This window comes from Aulonocara stuartgranti (assembly GCF_965226115.1).
Source record: "Aulonocara stuartgranti genome assembly, chromosome: 23".
Lineage (NCBI taxonomy): Eukaryota > Metazoa > Chordata > Actinopteri > Cichliformes > Cichlidae > Aulonocara > Aulonocara stuartgranti.
The window spans coordinates 40,960,794-40,980,733 of record NC_138958.1 but is presented as its reverse complement, the minus strand read 5'-3'; the positions used below and the strand labels follow the sequence as shown (position 1 = coordinate 40,980,733).

General features: G+C 41.6%; 3 protein-coding genes and 2 long non-coding RNA genes across 8 annotated transcripts in view; 2 read left to right on the top strand and 3 right to left on the bottom strand.

Annotated features, from left to right (window-relative positions):
• The window catches only part of LOC309700748 (interferon-induced protein 44-like), a 185,451-nt gene that overhangs the window by 75,736 nt on the left and 89,775 nt on the right, over positions 1-19,940 (bottom strand). The window lies entirely within an intron of this gene.
• Positions 1-19,940, bottom strand: part of LOC309700755 (interferon-induced protein 44-like) — a 57,359-nt gene that overhangs the window by 29,414 nt on the left and 8,005 nt on the right. The window lies entirely within an intron of this gene.
• On the bottom strand, positions 4,062-7,650 carry LOC309701217 (zinc finger CCHC domain-containing protein 12-like). Its single transcript, XM_082525313.1, has 2 exons — positions 7,146-7,650; positions 4,062-6,842 (listed from the first exon to the last, which is right to left on the bottom strand). Exon 2 carries the CDS (start codon positions 5,857-5,859, stop codon positions 4,138-4,140), a length of 1,722 nt encoding a protein of 573 aa, XP_082381439.1. The 5' UTR covers positions 5,860-6,842; positions 7,146-7,650; the 3' UTR covers positions 4,062-4,137.
• Positions 8,276-13,003, top strand: LOC309700772. 2 transcript variants are annotated; one of them, XR_014274743.1, is made up of 4 exons: positions 8,276-8,679; positions 10,501-10,682; positions 10,795-11,259; positions 12,922-13,003. It is a non-coding gene; the product is annotated as an uncharacterized lncRNA (long non-coding RNA). The 2 variants fall into 2 exon arrangements; XR_014274744.1 differs by having other exon boundaries at positions 10,767-11,259.
• LOC309700768 lies at positions 13,015-14,328 on the top strand. Of its 2 annotated transcripts, XR_014274738.1 has the most exons (4): positions 13,015-13,039; positions 13,291-13,399; positions 13,505-13,626; positions 13,769-14,328. It is a non-coding gene; the product is annotated as an uncharacterized lncRNA (long non-coding RNA). The 2 variants fall into 2 exon arrangements; XR_014274739.1 differs by lacking the exon at positions 13,015-13,039 and having other exon boundaries at positions 13,121-13,399.

Genomic DNA, 19,940 nt, shown 5'->3' with positions numbered 1-19,940 from the left:
TAAATTTACAGTTTCCGTCATGTCCATGTGCTCTTGAGCAATATCAGGCACTGTCACATCTTCTGAGACTTGAGAATTGTCTGATTTGGGTTGCTCATTAGCATGGTTTGACTTAGCCTTGGGAGGAAAAACTACCTCGTATTCCTCAATCGACCTTGAGATCTCCTTGGGAGGAAGTGGAGGGTAATACAGAGGGTAGTTATCCTCCTCGGAGTGGTATTCAAGTTCAGGTTCATCAGGATCAGTTGTTGGGTGTTGACGTGTGCTTGGCCGATGAGGCTTTACTTGGACTGCTGGAGGATTTTCAGGGGCAGTTGGCAAAAACCCACAAGGTAACAAAAGGTCTCTGTGGAGAGTTCTAGTGGAACCTTGGTGATGCTCGGGTTTGACTGTGTATACTGGGAGGTTGTCTTTTTGGCTTACAACCACGTGGACGACGGACTCCCACTTATCAGCCAATTTGTTTTTTCCCCTAATCCGAACATTCCTTACAAGCACGCGATCTCCGACACCTAAGACAGATTCGGTTACATGTTTGTCATATCTAGTTTTGTTACGTTCAGCAACTTTGCTTACATTTTTGGTAGCCAGTTGGTAGCTCTCCTGAAGGTGAGATTTGAGGGCTTTAACATACTGTGAGTGAGATTGCTGCTGGCGATGGTTCAGGGGGACATTGAAGGCAAGATCAATGGGTAACCTAGGCTGTCTGCCAAACATTAACTCGTACGGCGTAAACCCTGTACTTTCATGTTTGGTGCAGCTATACGCGTGAACGAGTGGCTTAACAAAGTCACGCCAATGTTTCTTGTCTTCGTCTTTGAGTGTACCCAACATGTTTAGCAGGGTTCTATTAAACCTCTCCACAGGGTTTCCCCTGGGATGGTAGGGTGAAGTTCTGACCTTCTGAATCCCAGCTAGGTCGCATAACTCTTTGATAGTTTTTGACTCAAAGTCTGCTCCCTGATCGCTATGCAACTTCTCGGGAAAACCGTAGTGGATTATAAAGTTTTCCCACAGGGCCTTGGCTACAGTTTTAGCCTTTTGGTTGGGAGTTGTCATTGCTACAGCATACTTCGTAAAGAAATCTGTAATAACTAAGACATCTTTAGTGTTGCTGCGATCTGGTTCAATTGTCAAGAAATCAATACACACCAACTCTAGAGGTCTGGTGACTTGAATGTTTACTAGGGGCGCCGCCCTCTCTGGCAGGGTCTTTCTGCAAACACACCTGCTACAGCTTTTGATCTTTTGCTCTATGTCTGAGGCCATTTTTGGCCAGAAAAATCTGGTTCTGGTTAAATCAAGGGTCCGGTCAAGACCAAAATGACCCATGTCATCGTGAAGGCTTTTGAAAACCATAGATCTTAGACTTTCAGGAAGAACCAGCTGGTACTGTGTCTCTTCACCTACTTGTCTTTTTCTGTACAAAATCCCGTTCTGCAACTCAAGTTTGTTTAACTCACGCAGAAGGATGCTAAGTTGTGGGATCTCGTTGCTTACAGTAGGAGGAGATGTTTCACCTGTTTCAAGCTGGTGTATGATTTCACTGATAGCAGGATCGTTTGTTTGACTTTGTCTTATCTCTTCTTCTGACAAGCTTGGAAAGACAGGAAAAGCATCACACTGGTCGAAACTGTCGGGAACAGCATCAACGGACGTAGACAGTGAAGTTACGAGTGGGCAGGCGAGAGCATGGTCTGTGTCAAGAGACTGGACTAGATGTTTCTCACATATTGCACTGACAGCTTGAGTGGGAACGTGAGTGAAAGGATCGGTGCCAGGCAAGTGGTGTTGCACAAACTGACGGATCCGCTCCTGTTCCTTCAGGGAGACAAGGTCATTTAATGGCTCGAGATGCGGACGACGAGATAGGCCATCTGCGTCCATGTTTTGTTTGCCTGCTCTGTACCTAAGCTGGAACTCGAAAGAGGACAGGGCGGACAACCAGCGATAGCTCGTCGCGTCTAACTTAGCGGTGGTCAAAATGTAAGTTAGAGGGTTACTGTCAGTTATTACTGTGAAAGGACTGCCATATAAGTAATCACAAAACTTTTCCGTTACAGCCCATTTGAGGGCAAGAAACTCAAGCTTATGAGCAGGATAACGGCTTTCGCTTTTTGATAGTCCTCTGCTTGCGTATGCAATTACTCGCAACTCTCCCTCCTGCTCTTGATAAAGAGCTGCCCCTAACCCGATTATGCTTGCATCTGTGTGTAATACATAAGGCAACTTGGGATCGGCAAAGCCTAGAATTGGGGCAGAAGTCAGTTTGTCTATAATAGTCTCAAACGCTTTCTGACAACTCTCTGTCCATCTCTCCCCGAAAGGAGCTTTTGGCTGAAAGTATTGGACGTAGTTGGACTTAGAGCTATTGTTTTTTCGCAGTGGGGGGTATCCAGCAGTTAGGTTGGTAAGGGGTTTTACGATCTTAGAAAAGTCCTTAATAAACCGCCTATAATACCCCGCAAACCCTAAGAAGGAGCGGAGTTCTTTCAAGTTCTTGGGACTTGGCCATGTTTTTAACGCTGCTACTTTCTCGGGGTCTGTTTCTACACCGTTTTGGGAGACAATGTGCCCCAAGTACCGAACTGACGTCTGAAAAAACATACATTTTTCAGGCGATAGCTTCAGACCGTATTCTTTGAGACGATTAAGCACATGGAGAAGGCGGGTCTCGTGTTGTTCGAGGGTTTCGGAGTAAACTATAAGGTCGTCTAGATAGACTAGGACTTCCTTAAGGTGGATGTCGCCCATACATTTCTCCATCAGCCTTTGAAATGTGCTGGGAGCGTTTGTTATGCCTTGAGGCATCCGGTTGAACTCAAAGAACCCCATCGGACATACGAAGGCTGTTTTGTGCTTATCTGCCTCATCGACCTCAATCTGGTAGTACCCACTTTTGAGGTCAAGGACCGAGAACCACTTCGATCCTGTCAAGGCGGAGAACGCTTCTTCCAAGTTAGGAAGCGCGTAGGCGTCTTTGATGGTGTTCAGATTCAACTTACGGTAATCTACACAGAGTCTTACGTCTCCATTCTTCTTCCTTACCACCACTATCGGTGAGGAAAATGGCGACTCGGATTCGCGAATGACACCTGCATCGCTTAGCTCCTGCAAATGCCTCCGTACGGCGTCAAGATCTTGTGGTCGTACGGGACGGGGTCTGTGCTTAAAAGGGGTTTCATCGCTCAGTTTGATTTGGTGTTTTACTTTGTTAGTGCAACCAAAGTCTGTATCGTGTAGTGCAAAAACCTCCGACATAGCACTTAACTTTTGTGTGATTCGTTCTTTCCATTCAGCAGGGACTGGAGAATCAGCAAAGTTAAGATTAAGCTCAGCAGGGTTTGAGCTGGGAGTCTGTTTGGACTGCTCTGTGATCTGACTGTTTGGTATGATCTCTTGAATAGCATGCATTTCAGCAATGACACTTTTCGCAGGGATAACTATGTCATGCTTACTTTCATTTCGCAGGACCACTGGAAGCTTTTGTGAGGGTTTCTCAGCAAGGGTAAGTAGACAGTTGGTGACCAAGACTCCACCTGGCAAGGAGGATGTAGAGGGGGTCTCGACTACTACCCACCCGCCTGAGTGTTCAGTTTTTGCGTGGACTAAACCCTCTAAGACTCGACTTTGGCCTGCAGGAATGACTTCAGGCTCTTTCCCTGACAAAGTGACAAGACCAAGGCTGTCGTCCTCTTTTTGCTTGTGTCTTTGTTGTAACACGCTCAGCATTACTCTATAACCATAAGGCAGGATACTGAGGTCTGTATTAGCCAAGGAGAGGCTTTCAAAGACAAGGTCAAGAGTGTTAGTGCCAATTAAGAGAGAAGACTGAACACTAGAGCGTGTGTCTGGAACAATTAATGCAAGAGAAGACACAGTAAGTTCAGTACCAAAACAGTTCTTTGGAAAGGTAATGTCGACACAAATATAGCCTGAATATGGAACATTCTGACCATTTGCAGCTTCGACTTCTAGCAGGTCCTGTATTGGATGGATTTCAAGGTCTGCAAGATTGTTTTCATAGAACGATCGGGACACTGTGGTCACTTGCGATCCGTTTTTTGGGTTTATGTGAAGGCTCGGTGGGACTAGTTTTGTCCGTAGCACCCATTTGTCCCGCAATGAGGGCTCCCTTTAGTTTAAAGGCTGTGTTTGCTTGTTTTGTCTATCCCACAGCAACTGTTTTTCTTTCAACTGTTTCCTTTTGTCAGTGACTAAAGACGGGTTTGGGTCATTTGGGCACACAGAGGCAATATGGCCGTCTTCGCCGCACTGGAAGCAGTAACCAGGCCTGGGCCTACTCTTCGCAGCTTGGGATGTCAAAAGGGTTCGTTCGGGTACTTGAGAGTTGGTCTTAGCAGTAGCTTTTGGAGGGTTAGACTTTTTCCTAGGAGGGTTCGGGGTTAATGTTGCGAGATGGCTTTGAAGCTGACTGATTTGTGCCTTTAATTCTGTGACCAGATCCTTTTGAGCATCTACTGGTGGGTCTACTTTCTGGGGTTTCAATCTCATCAGTTCACTCTGCAGCGCAGTTATTTGTGTTCGCATTTCAGTGAGATCGTCTTGCATGGTGAGCGCAGGAAAGTCAGCATTTGCAGCAATAGAGTGAGAGGCTACTTTTGGTCTGGTGGCAGCAAAATGTTTTTTCATTCGGCTTTCTTTTGCAGTATGCTTGTCCTCTTCCACTCTCAACTGTAGCAGCAGCTCGGTGAATGAGGGGGGTTTATCTTTTTTCTTTTCGAGCTGAAGATCTGTTAACAAGGCATTATCCCAACACCCCCGACAGAATTGACGCAGAAGGTGTCGGTCTGCTTCACTAGCTACGACACCGCCTCTTTTCAGAGCTTTTGAGAGAGCTGTTTGCAAGCGATGGAGGTAGTGTGAAGGCTTTTCACCTGCATCTTGTAATGTGTTGAGGAATTTGGCGAAAAGCTCGTCGCCATCCTCCACAGTGCCAAAAGCTGAATGGAGTAGTTCAAGATAAGCTGAGGGCAAGGCTTCAGGGCCCAGAGGTTTCACCACGTTGGCAGCAGGCGGTACAAGACTGTCTACGATTTTCCGCGAGCGTTGCAAGTCAGACAGATTGGGATCTTGAAGTATGAGCTCTACACTGTGGCGCCATGTATCAAAGTCCACCTCATGACTAGGACAGGGCAGTTTGCCTGAAAAATTTCTGAGGCGGAAGGAGGCGCTCACTGGTGAGACAAGAGCTTCACTTCGCACTATGTGCTCTACTACAACCTTTTGCACATCAGGGTGTGTTATAAAGCTCTGTGGAATGGTAGTTTGTAGATCTGGCTGTGTCTGGTTGTCTGACTCAGAATCGCTGATGCATATGTTAGCTTTGATCAGTTCTGCAGTTTCACTTTGGATAGGTTGGTCATTTGCTTGTACTTGGGTTGTTAGTTCACTATGTGCATCTGGGGTAGGAGCTTCTGTGCTGTGTGTGACTGACTGAGCACATTGGGAAAGGTGTTCATGCAGAACAGCTTCAAAAGATTTGCCACTAAGTCTAGCAATGTTTTGCAGTTCATTGAAAAAACTGTTGGTGGCGACGTTGATAACAGCTGCGATGTACTCAGGTGACAGGGCTCGTATCTGATAAGTGACTTCATTCGGACATTCAAGTGTGTAGGGTAGTAAGGGTTCAAGTGTCGACAGAGCAGATCCACTCTCATACTCTACAATAGCATTTTTGTGGTAAGAAGACTTAGGGTCATCTATCTTAAGGGTTCTTGCTGTTCGACCATATCTGCTTAAAAAGTCTTTTAAAGCTTCATCAGCGTCTGTGCCTGTAATCCCACTAACAATAACTGAGTTTGGGATTTTAACATTTTCTCTGTCAACTATTTCCATTTTGCCGGACTTGGCCTATTTTTGAGGTCTGGGTCAGGAAAAAAGCTTGAGGGATCAATTACTACTCCTGGCTGGCTCGCCACTTCTGTAACACTTCTGGAGTCGTTACAGTATACTAGGACCAGTTAGGTTCGACTACTAGAGCAGTAATGAGCGTAGCATGTAATAAAGACCACAGACCAGTAAATACGTTTAAATTGCCGGCTTATTATTTTGTGAAGACAGAGAATAGACAGTTATAGACACATTACATAAAACATTCAACATCACACATTTAAGGAAAACAAGATGTTTTCTTTCCCCTTCTTAGTTCAGTATGTTCTGTCAGTTCATCCTATTTATCTCAAAACCTTTTATTTGGCTTTAGAAGGATGTTATTTTCAACCTAGGTTATTGTTTTATTTATTTCAAGTTCTAAGTTCAAGTTTATCCTTTGATCTATTTGCATTAACACTGTGTTATTTTAAATCAAGTTCAGTTCTTTAGGCCCAAGATTTAATTTAATCTTGGTCTAGGTTCACCTTTAAATTCTCAACCAGTTCTTATTTTGTTTTAACCCAACAAAATTATTTACATTTCCATTAACACCATTACAGCATTAAAATGTAAGGTTGACCAAAATAAATTACAAAAATAAATGAATAAATGTAAAACTGAAAACAATTCAGCAAAAGGCTGAATAAATCCCTTAAACAAACAAATAAACAAAAGAAAGTTGTCTCTGTGTCCTTTAACTATTAATCCTGGGATTACTCCGAATGATTATCCAGTGCTTTGAAAAGTCCGCTGTTCTTTTGCAGAGGTGTATGGATTAATCCTACCAGTTTTTTCAGCGAAAGAGCTCAACGTCCAGCAGGGGGCGTTTTCCTTTTTCCTGCTCGGTACAGTTCAATGGGTCTGTGGGTGGCTCGCCATCTTGTTTCTCGCTCAGCGGATCAAACTCCGATTCTAGCTCAGCATTTCCCGATCCAAACCTTAATGGCCTACCATAACAACAAAATAAAGTGCATAAACATTCGAAAATAACACACGGGTAGCCCTTAAATAACAGTAAAAGTCCGTTTTTTCCAGCTTATTTAGCCGTAAATGAGGTGACGCCAATATGGCGCGCTGAAACACCTTCAAAGGCCTTTGAACTGCAGCCTGTGTGTCGTTTAAGCACGAATCCACCGTTTTTAACATAAAACAACATAAATCTGCTACCTTGGCTCTCCATTTGCATGAAATGAGCAATATAATACAACAAAAATTTCTTGCATGAAATAAAAGACAATTTCTGAACTCACCAAGTCCCGTTCGGTTATGTTCACAACGTCACCAAGGCAAGGACAGGTCGGAAAAACAAAAATACATTCTCCAGAGTACAAAAATGGCTTTAAGTAGATTTTTGGCTTATTTTTACTATTTTTTCACTCATTTAAGCAGCAGCTCTGCAAGGACTGTCTGCATTTCTCCCTCTCGAGCATCAAAAAAAAGGAACAACCCGATTGGGTGTGGCTAATCACAGGAGTCACGCTGCAGCGTGCCCTTTCACAATAAGAGTCTCAACACATATTTTAGCCATTTTACCTGAATTAACATAAAACACCATGAATTAGCAAGTTCTGTACCCTTTTAACATGTTTTTAAACACAAATGAAATCCTATACCATGAATTATATCATTGCTGATGTTTTTAATGAATTTTCTAACCATTATGATCTATTTATTGACTATTTATCACCTGTAATATATTTCTTATGACTGTTTTTACTAACAGGCTTTTATTTGTTGTTAGCTATGTTAACCAGGGTTACAATAGCATAATATTCTGTTTTAGCTAGCTGAAAGGTGTTTGCAGGCAAATGACACAGCCTTGAAAAAAAGCTTGCGTGTGAATTTTCAGTCAAATTCTTGGTCAAATACACCTAAAGCAATGTCTAGAATGTGAAATTTTGGTATAATGGTGCTACTTGAAGCCTGAAAATGATCTCCCATAAAAAAAACGAGCAAACAGCAGTAGCAGATGTCCTGACTGGATGCTACGTTAGCATTTAGATCCCTCCAGAGTTTTGTGCACACAGTTTAGGTAAAAATGAAAAAGGTTGAGGTTTTACATTTAGTTCAGTATTACCTGTTGTCTGTGTCCTTGTCTTTTGGGAAAATACTTTACACAAGTAATGGCTCAAAAAGGATTCCTTCTTTTTACTGTGCTGCAATTGATAACTGGATTATTTGTGCCATTAATTAGTGTCAACTAATTTTTATTCAATCTCCACATAGGATATGCTTGTGAAGATGGAATATGGGGAGAGCCAACACGTTCTCACTCCCAACTCGTCAAACGTGTGACACATGGTCAGGCTCCCTCTGCTTCACTTATGGACGCGCAGGGTACCCCCCTCGCGTCGAGAATTGACGTGCAGGGTCCTCCGATTGAAGAGATTGCAGCGGAAGTGCCTGTTGTCAGTATATTTAGACATTTTCCAAATCACATTGTAGTGACGTATACAGAACACAATAAATTATATAATGTAAACAACTACCTGAAAAACAGGTAGAACGATACTTTTGTATCGTTTATTGCATTTATGGAGGGAGTGATGTATGCTGGGTAATGGCACAGCTAGCTACTGGGTGACTTTATTCACCCGCTTCGGCTGTTATCAGTCCATACAATGGGCGTTATTAGCACAAATCAGTCCCATAGATATGGGCCATCTCCTGCTAGATTGTTCAGAAGGTTGTTCTCATCCATCCAGATGGAGGATCACTAACAGGAGCGTGGAAGACTCCAGAATCCACTCTGGCTGGAATCTGGTGGATATGCAGTGTGTACAGGTAAGACCATTTAAACGGACAGCATTTATAGAATGACTGTTAAAAGTCAGCGAGTGTCAGTAATGTTAATGTGGTTATGTTAGTAATACACCGAGTGCTAATATAACAGCTTTAAGATGCATTTGTAGATATTATTACGTGTTTTACCGTCTTTATGGTGCTAGCTTAAAGTTACGGTGTAAACGTTAGCTTATATTGGAGTAAAGCTGTTACTGTTTAAACGATGTTAGCACAGAAATATTAGCTTCTGTCATGACTGATGAAGTTACTAGTTAATAAAGTTTTCAGTAAAGTGTTTAATCGCAGCCACAGATTGACAGTAAATATCTCGATTAGCTTCAATGCATCTATAATAAATATGTGCAAGTTTCAGTGCTTCGTTTAAACTGTGATACTTATACTGACCCAGGGTCAGTGTAAAATACAATCCTAGCTGTGTGAACAAAGCCTGGCTCCTTTAATCCTGCATGACAAACCTCAGGATGCAGGTTATTGTTACTCTTTCCTGCTGGCACACCTGTCACACCTGAGAGTCAGCTAGAAACTTACAGTGACATGGACATCATGCAAAGACTGCCAGACTCTGTAATACTGCAAATGATCAGTGACTCAGGTTATCACTAAACTTTAAACGGCACCTCTGTGTCTCTGTGTGCTGAACATTTAGGATTGAGTCAGGCTGCATCAGCTGAAGCTGTTATTTGTATATATCAGTATTCTTTATTCAGGTGTGGGGAAAATACGTAAGACTGCAGTGAAGCGATGCACCAGATTAATCCCTGGCCAAAGGTATCGTACTTAAATCAGACTACTGATCCAGCCACATCAGCCGTTTGTGAGGTCTGTTTAAAGTAGACTAAAAGTGAACTGCAGGTTCCTGAGAGGTGGACTGTGAGCACAGAAACACATGTTCATACATACAGCTGCAGCAAACTTACATTAATTTTAAATAGATTTGTTACTCTGATGTCTGTCTCTGTGTTAGTCCTCTGACAGACTGGTGACCTGTCCAGGTGTGCTCTACCTATGACTACTGGGACAGGCTCTAGCCTCTGTAAAAGAAATTTTCTGTTGTTCTCATTTAAAGTATTTAAGTGCTTATGCATATGCTTAGTTGTGACACTGTTATAGACTGTTCAGTGAAAGTTTCTAAAACTAGATGAACTTACTTCAGCATCAGCAGTTTGAGAAAACAACTCCCTTTACAGGTGCTGATAAGGCCAAGGGCACAAAACAGCATAACCATTGATCCTTTATGTTTCATAGCGAGACATGTGAAGTGTGGTAAGATCAGTTTGTAACTTCCTCCCTCTTCCTTGGAATGCATAAAGGAGGAGGAGCACCACTTCTGTGGCAGCGCTGACGTTTGATGTGTGTTGGTGCAGTAATAAATAGCTGGATCACAGCTCTTTCTGTGTTGCAGACTTTATTTTAAAAATTCCACGACACCTCCCCACCCTCTCACTGTGAACATGAATTGAATATTCAGAAGTCATTTGTTTAAATAGTTCTAGAAATCTGAGCTGTTGGTGTGTCCTTGGATTGTGTGGTAATAATATTAGAGCCTGCAATCTTTCTTACTGAATCTCTACTATGAGTCATGTTACCAGAGATTAATTCTATGTTTACCTGTCAGCCTGGACGAATGTGCTGTGTGAAGGAAATTAAATTAAATCAGATCTGAACTGCGTACATTTGAGGAACCTGTTCATATTTAATTGAAATATGAACCAGTGATTTTTTGATTGCTGATTCCAAGAGAGTCTTTGTGGAAATCCTGTTTGGCTTTTTGTTATTTTAATTCTCTTTTCTGTTTTCCAGAACAGTTCTCCACAGTCACTGTCCACATGGGTCAGTGGGACCAAGAAGCACTCTGCTAATGTGTGGACCCTGACCAGCAACATCCAGCAGGACCCAGACAGCGTTTTCTATCTCCCAGCTGGAGTTTTTTGTTTGTCTGTGATGGGAGAGTCAGATTTTTGTTGAGCTTCACACTTGCAGAGGTAAGTCAGTTTGCAGAGATCCCTCCCATCCTGGCTTTCTTATCTGAAACTGTAATATTTCAGTGACTGCTGCTTATACCACAGGTTAATACACTCTACTGATCCCTGATAGGAGAATCATCATCTCTGCCAACAAAGAAGCCTGGTGGATGTTTGTTTACAGTCTGATGATGGGACATCATGCTCTGCATCTTCAAAGTTTGCCTCCTCATTATTATTCATACCCAGTAATGTGAAGTATGCTCATATCTACTATAACTGAACCAACCTGGTGCTCTTCATTTATGGAGGCTGTTGAGTGTGAATGTTGGATGTTGTGTATCTCGTGTTCTCTGGGCTTTGTTGTCCTCATTCTTTTCGCAGGATCAGAAAACAAAACCAGGAGGCGCGTAAATGTTTCTTCTCCATGATGTTTCTTCAAATGTTTCTTCTGGATGATGATAAGACTGTGACACGGGATGCCACTTTTGGTCTTGTGATGAAGCAAAGCTCAGGAAGAAGTGGGATTAAATGGTACCCACATGTGTGCTGCTGAGAAGGATGTACAGGGGCACCTGTAGCCAAATCCAAGCTTCAGGTTAGTTGTAGTTGCAGAACGCTATAGACTGAGACATCTAAGGCATCAAATGTTTGATTAAACGGATGAAAAAGAGAAGTTTCTTCCCTATAATTATCACGTCTTAAAATCTGTAGCAACTTCAAGTCTGTCAGCATGCTGAGCATGCTCAGAATGTGACAATATATTTTTGTTCAATATTTAATTTCTTTCAGTTGCAATTGTTAAATGAAAAAAAAATATATATATATATTATATTTGCATGTTCTCCCCGTGTTTGCGTGGGTTCTCTCCGGGTACTCCGGCTTCCTCCCACTGTCCAAAGACATGCAGCCTGTGGGGATAGGTTAATTGGATAATCCAAATTGTCACTAGGTGTGAATGTGAGAATGAAAGTGAGTGCGAATGGTTGTCTGTCCCTGTGTGTTGGCCCTGCAACAGACTGGCGACCTGTCCAGGGTGTACCCGCCTCTCGCCCTATGACAGCTGGGATAGGCTCCAGCACCCCCTGCAACCCTGAAAAGGATAAGCGGAAGTGAATGGATGGATGGATAAAAATATATTCTTATAATTTAGCAAACTAATTTGTCAAAAAAAATATACATATATCCGTATTAGTTTTAATAAATTAATTTGACACCTGTATTGAAAATACCATATTGTCACTGGACAATCCAGCTGGTCACTCAGGCACAGCTGGGGGCCGGCGGAGCTCATGGGCGCGTCACTGCAACTCCCCCTGGCTTCTGCTCCGCGGCTGCTGAGTGAACCCTCATCTGGGACTCTCCTCAGCTCTTACTGGAACAGTGGCGCGGCTGCCCCTCTGTTGGTCTTCCATGGTCTCTTGTGTTCTGGGGGCCTCTGGATGTCTGGAGTTTTGATCTCCTCCATACCCGCTTCACACCCTGGAGGACGGGGCTGTGGCCCCCCACACTCCCTAGCAGATCGTTACATGGAGAAACCTTTGGAATACAAGCGCGCTGATCCACACAGGTATGCACACGGGTGTTCACTGCTCATAGACCCAAATTACACCTTTCTTGGCTGCTACTTCGAAGCACATCTGTCCTGCGTGCTGCACAACAACATTGAATATTTAGTATTTACTGCTGTTTACACTTAGCTAGATTAATGCGATGGTGTTGTGTTTATTATGTTGCTTTGGTTTTTTTTGCTTGTTTTCTATTCTTCTCTCAACAGGTGATCCAGGAGATTTTTATTTTTTTTCTCCCCCCCTTTCTCACTGTCCCTCTCCCCTTCTGTTTTTCCTTTCCTTCCTCTTTCTTTCTCCCTTTCCTATCCCTCACTCATGTCTGTCCCGTCTGTAACATCTGAAAATAAAATATAATAAATAATAAAAACAAAGATCGACCAAATGGACCAATACGGCAATGCCACGATGATCCATTTGGCAAAGTAAATCCATTGGGTATCCTTGTTGGTCTTCAGACAACAATTCTGATGGCTAAAGAACCAAATGGGACAGGCAGAAAAAAAAAAGAAAAAAAAAGAAAATACCATATTGTATTCATACAGAATCAGTTTGGTATCATTGTTTGTCTGCTCACTGATTGCTGAAACTAAGAGCTACTTTGATCTGTTTAGATCTAAAGTATCCAAAGTTGAGTTCTAATGTTTCTTCACCCCTGTGTGTGTGATATGTGATTTCCTACATGCTTGCAGAGCAGAGCAGCAGTTTGTGCTCACAGATGGTGACGGTGTGGAGAGACGGTGGTGTTTCCTCAGAAGAACCAGCAGAGTCACTGATATTCGTCTGCACAGAGGAAATCAACTGACCGAGGTTTGTCCAGTGACATGTTATGAAATGTATATTTGTTTTATGCTTACAGTATGTTTTTCTTGACAGAGGCTCTGCAGAGGTTAGACAAAGCAGAGAAAGCATGTGCTTTACATTTTACTGTGATTTATTGAGATATTTGTTGCCTGATGTTCAGCAGGAATGGAGAAATAGAATCAAAGGGAGATGTTTTTGCTGTTTTTGTAATGATGTAAGTAAATCTTCAATATTATTTATTTGCTTGGTTATATTAGGAGTGTTTCTGAGTGAGGGGGAGAGGAGTCATCATCCAGGTAAAGTGACGTAGATCAGTGGATACACTTGTCTCCCCTTTAAAGGAGACGATCCAAGTCATCCTTAAATGTTAGTGCTTTCAAATACACAAACATTTTTAAAGGACAAAAATGAACATCCAACTTTGACTGTAATACAAAATAAATCTTTGCATGTGTGTTTTCAAACTCTCAGATGGGCAGCATATCAGTCTTGGACTGTCTAACCTGCCGGAGCAGCACTGAATGACCACCACACATGAGCATGTTCCTGCAACATTCAGCATCTGATCCTTCATCTGTGTGCTTCTGCTTTTGGTAAGTAGAGTTACCCAACTCCAGTAACTCTAAACACATGCCATCCATTTCTAACGGCCTGGTTACTTCCTGTCAGTTACTTTAGAAACCATGTGGTCACCTGACCTAACACTGTTTCTTCTTCTTCCCCTTAATGTTCAAGTGTCACATGTCAAACAGCTGGAGAGGAAACTACACCAGTGTACTGGGATGTTTCAGCAACACATGCCAGATGCTGTTCCTTCGTGGTGACATCACCAGAGACAGCCCCGCCCACCTCAGGACCTCACCATTGATCATGATGATTATAATGATGACAGCGAGCGGAACTGAGACTGTAAAAATCCACGACCAGAATGTTTCTTTCTAATTATTAATGAATACTGAGAGCCTCTTTCTGTGTTTTGTCTGTTTTGGGGTTGTTTTTTTTTACCTCATTTGTTACTAACAAAGTTCACAAACTCACACAGTTTACATTCTGTATGTCTCCATCTTTACCAGCCACACTCTAACTGCATTTAAGAAAATAATCCTTAGAAATCGTTGTTTTTCTCTTTTGTAATTGATGATAATTCAGTGAATATACTGCGCTGCTTCCTTTTATTGCGTCTCACATTGCTTTAAGTTTTTCAGTGTCCAGTTATTTTTTACTGCTGTTTGAATTCTCTGTATGTTTGACCCTGTAGACTGTTTGATGGACTGCTTGTCTTCCTGTTTGTTACCGCCGCCTGTTTTTGACTAAAGATTTGGATTTCTGACTTCAACACAGCCTCTGCGTGTCCTCCCTTTGTGTCCTCTTCCTCTGTGAATGTGTTGCATGTGTCACAGATTCATTTTATTAACAGCTTTCCCACAGTGAGTTGCATCAGCATTCATTCACAGCACATTGCAGAAGGATTCAGATTAATACAGTGATCTTACAGTCAGAATGATCCTGACAGAGTGCCACTGTAAATGATCTTTCATCAGGTCAATTTTAAAGTTCAGTATTTCAAAGCAGGAGTTATGAAGAATCATACTGGCATTAGGACTAATAATATGTACTTACAAAGTCAAAGATTTTAGTTATGCTAGAATATTGGAAGACAATCAACTTTTATTGTTTTCCGCATATTAATTATTCTGAAATAGAGACGGTGACCCTAACTGTACAGAAGCACTAAACAACTGACAATCTAAAAGACATCATTGGCCTGAGCTGTCATGCACAGTGAGTCTGATCCTTTGCTGTGAGAGTCTGACAAGCATGTTTCTGGTCAGTTTGGAAGAAATAATATCACAATGTTGATCTTTCTTTCCAATATTCCTTCTCTTTTACAACATAAACTGTGATCAAAGCTACTTATGTTCACAGCATGTAATAATACTGACAGTCCAGGGCATTGTGGTCTGTTGAGCTAGGGTTAGGGTTAGTGTTGCGGCTCAACCAACCAATGGCCGCGGCAGGCTAAACATGAGGACACAGATGACGCGCAACAATAAACGCATAAAATACACTTCTGTATCATTTGCTCCTTTTATTCCATATGCAACTGTCCACTATACAAATCGAGGACATGGGATTAACAAATGCACAGACTGCACAAACAAATAACTGCAACTCAATAATAACTGCACTAACTACTAAATCAAATTACAACTTGGTCTATGGTATCAATTAGTGCACAAATATACAAAACCATCAAGTTACAGTTAAAATACATCAAATCATTCAAGCTGCGCTCAAGCTGCGGTCAACAGAAAGTTTTGCCTCATGCTCACCCTACCTTTCTGCTCATCAACATCAGGTGCCGTGAACAGGTGAGTGCAACCACATTTATCATCTACCACACCCATGAGACACGCCCCACACCCGTGCACCAGTACAGTGAGTCCATTTAAACCAACCCACTTAGTCAGAAGGAACAACTCATATGGCTCCTACAGTTAGGGTTAGCAATTCAGACATATGTAATCAATATTAAACGTCTCTGACGTGGGCCACTGTCCGCAGTATTGGGAAATCCATACCAGGCTGGAACGAGTCAAGGTAGGTGAGCATCCACGAGAAGACACAGCAGATGCATCCTACTAATACTGACAGGACCAGGAGACTCCAGAAACCGAGCATCCCCAGGGCAGCTGTGGCTACAACCGTAGCTTGCCTCCACCAGTGTGTGAATGTGAGAGTGAATGAATAGTGGCATTGTAAAGCGCTTTGGGTGCCTTGAAAAGCGCTATATAAATCCAATCCATTATTATTATTATTATTATTATTATTATCTTCTCTTCAGTGCCATCCTTTCCTGTCACCCTCTCTGCCCGCAGCTCTTTGAGTATGGGGTAGATAAGGGCGCAGAGAAACCCTTATTACTAATTTGTATTATAATTCAATTTTCATGAAATATTCATATTCAGTATTGGTCCTTTTATATTATAACCACGTATCCACCCAGGCTCATGGTGGGGCAGGGCTCTGTCCTGGGATGCTTGAGTACAAGGTAATGTAGACCTGGCCAGGTATCCAGTCTGTCAGAATTGTTTTCAATATTTGGTTCAAAAACATGAGTGACAACAAAAATCCAACTAGGATTCTTGCATATGATGAATGAAGTCTGTCTTTGACTGTATTGTCCAGCTGATCATTCATGACATAACACGGCAACAATGTAAAAAATGAAACAGCAACAGTCTAAATGTAAAGTGCACTCTAAACTCCTTTTCAATAAATCATATGCAAAGAGTCATTCAGGACTGTAAAACGTGAACTACAGAACCCAGAGTCTTCATCATTAAATCTCTGGTTGCTTCATTTTCTATCCTATATCAGATACTTTAAGGTTAGGTTAGGTAAACTTGCATTCTCATGGTGAGGCAAAGTGCTATATGTGTGTGTGGCGGGGGTGTGGTCCGGGGCGCGGCTGCAGGGGAGGAGTGAGAACAGCTGATGGCGATTTTGGACTGATGGTGGTTTTCCTTCCCTTTATATAGTGAGGTGGAGAGGAGCGGAGGAGGAAGACTCTGCGGGAACCGACCGCTGTCAGACGGTGTTCTGTTATAATTCCGTGGACACTCGCAATAAATGTGGAATCTGATGATAACAACCTGTGTGTGGGTGTATCTGTGCATAGCGTACGTCACAGTATGTGTGTGCGTGTCATGAACGGCTATAAAAGGCCTATAATTAAAGAACAAAGCGGGGTTTGAGTTTGAGTTACGGCAGACTGTCACTACTTGTAAATGGAACGCAGCCTTCCAGCTAATAACAGGAATCAGACGCGGTCCACCCAAGTCCACAGCAACCACCATAGCAACTGCCTACCATGACCTTAAAAACATATTCTGTCTTCATAACTATCAAAAACATGAAATAATTTGCAAAGTGTGAAAGTGTGACAGCTGCCGAGAGCTATGGCGGTATCTTTGGAAGCTGTTTACATAGCTAATAATACACGATGTAACCATGGAGACAGTCAGTCACGTGAGCTAGCGGTGCATGTTTACTACAGTGAATAAGGTGATTGTGTGCACAGCGTCCACACGCTGCAGAGGGTAAAGACATTACTTCAATATTGTTTTATATTGATATATATTTGCCTTCTGTTGACCATCACCTCAGGTTCACCATTACAGTTTCAGCATACAGATGCACACTGTGTAAATATGAACACATTCAAAAACTCATGTCTCAGAAATAAGCACAGCTGTTCATGTTTGTCATTAGTTTTATTTGTAAGAAAATTATGAACTTCATATTGTGTATCAAATAAAAGAACATTTCACAACTCTGAGTCAACAGAAACAGGAAACAGAAATGTCTCTAATGTGTACAGTGTAGTTTAAGCATGAAAAGATCATAAAGGAAACACTAACATTTATGTGAAACTAATTGTAATATAAAAATGAACAGGTGCTTTATAGATGTAAAAGAAAGAATTTGAAAACAACACTTTTTTGGTCTAAGTGATCAAAGTAGAAAACAGAACTGATGTTCAAGAATAAACCGTAGCTGCACTAATATTACACATCTCCATTGTTGTGGTGAACAGACATGTTGCTTTTAAAACCACATGCAGTGTGTGACCATGACTGTTCACTGAGACCATGAACAGCATTTTGCTGAAGCCTTTGCCTTCTTCTTCTTCTTCTTCTTCTTCTTCTTCTTCTTCTTCTTCTTCTAAAATGGAAGCAGAAGGAGCACGAGCTGCTCTGATCTACTGAAAGGAAAAAGCAGAACATCTGAGCTGAAACCAGTCAGCTGAAATCATTAAGACAGGAACAAATTCAATGCAGTGTCTCAGGTGGCTTAGCCTGTTACAACTGTTGACACAAGCTAAATACGGTTAACACACAGTGTCAGGGAGCTCCAGTGTGGGAACTAGTGGCTTTAGGTTTGTAGTCATTTAACTTTCATCCATTCATTCATTTAAGCTAGCACCATAAAGACGGTAAAACAGTAATAATATCTACAAATGCATCTTAACCCTCCTGCCATCCTTTAAAAAACTCACACCCATCACCCTAGGGACCATTCTCAGCCACGCCATAAAAAGACCATATATCCATATTTTATTCCACTTTAAATTAGCCAACCTTGTAAAACTACTTCTCCCTGAAATATTCATGTAAAGTTTTAATTATATTTTCGTTGTTTTAACCCTTCAAATCCCAGTGTTATTACATGAGCGCCCTGTGTTATAAGCCCCAAAAACCAAAAAACGAAACTAAATATTTCCACAAAAAACCAGTTGAAGTAATATGTGATTGTCATTATAAGTAGGCCTTTAGATGGACCAAAGATTGGCACCAACATACATTTTGACCTGCCATTATTTTTTTTGCAATTTAAAAATTAAAACTTCAAGGCCCTGAGTCTTCATTGACATCCAAGAAAAGAAGAAAAAATAAAATCATATGATGATAATTTGGGGTTGAAAAATAGCGTTTATAATGGAAGTCAATGGGCAGAAAATGGTCCCCAGGGTGATGGGTGTGGGGATTTCTGCTGCTCAGCCATTTTAGGCTGATTTAAGGAATTCACACTGGAATATTAACATTGACAGGTAAAAACTATCCTGTGGCAAGTTTGGTTATATTCCACTGAACACAATGGAAATGGCAGCCATTTAACACATAGCAGTGGCACAAAAAGGTCCCAAGAAGGCAGGAGGGTTAAAGCTGTTATATTAGCACTCGGTGTATTACTAACATAACCACATTAACATTACTGACACTCGCTGACTTTTAATAGTCATTCTATAAATGCTGTCCGTTTAAATGGTCTTACCTGTACACACTGCATATCCACCGGATTCCAGCCAGAGTGGATTCTGGAGTCTTCCACGCTCCTGTTAGTGATCCTCCATCTGGATGGATGAGAACAACCTTCTGAACAATCTAGCAGGAGATGGCCCATATCTATGGGACTGATTTGTGCTAATAACGCCCATTGTATGGACTGATAACAGCCGAAGCAGGTGAATAAAGTCACCCAGTAGCTAGCTGTGCCATTACCCAGCATACATCACTCCCTCCGTAAATGCAATAAACGATACAAAAGTATCGTTCTACCTGTTTTTCAGGTAGTTGTTTATATTATATAATTTATTGTGTTCTGTATACGTCACTACAATGTGATTTGGAAAATGTCTAAATATACCGACAACAGGCACTTCCGCTGCAATCTCTTCAATCGGAGGACCCTGCACGTCAATTCCCGACGCGAGGGGGGTACCCTGCGCGTCCATAAGTGAAGCAGAGGGAGCCTGACCATGCGTCACACGTTTGACGAGTTGGGAGTGAGAACGTGTTGGGAGAGCAGAAGTGCGTTGCAGTTCCACAAAGTGATGAATGAAGGACATGCATATTGTATTTTGTATTTATTGAAATAAGTGATGAGAATGCTGTTATTTGCATTTACCAGCTCACCTATGTCAGACCTTTTGATAAACAAAATTCTAATGAAATTGAGAACATGTACACTGTTACATCTTTCAGAAAATGTTTTTGAAATTGTGGTGCACAGTTCAGAATAAATGTTTTTCAAAAACCATTGCATCTTTTTAGTAAATGTTTATTTCCAAGAGAAATTTCTAGAAGTTCAGAATAGTAAAATTCCCGCTTTTTAGAATTAATTAGAAGATAACTCTTACATAGTTAAACTAAAATACTCTTTGAGAGTTAATATATAAACTCTTAACACCTAGTTAGCATTAGTAAGTGTTAAATTATCAACTCCAGACAGATTTGGTGTTTAACACTAAATCAGAGTTAACGTACCAACTCTCCAAATAGAGTTAAATTAACACTCTCTGGTGTGGACCCATATAGACACTTTAATAGTGTTGAAATCAAAT

Excerpts from the sequence above, each read along its gene's own strand:
- LOC309701217 (XM_082525313.1), bottom strand. The coding sequence starts at position 5,859 with ATGGAAATAGTTGACAGAGAAAATGTTAAAATCCCAAACTCAGTTATT.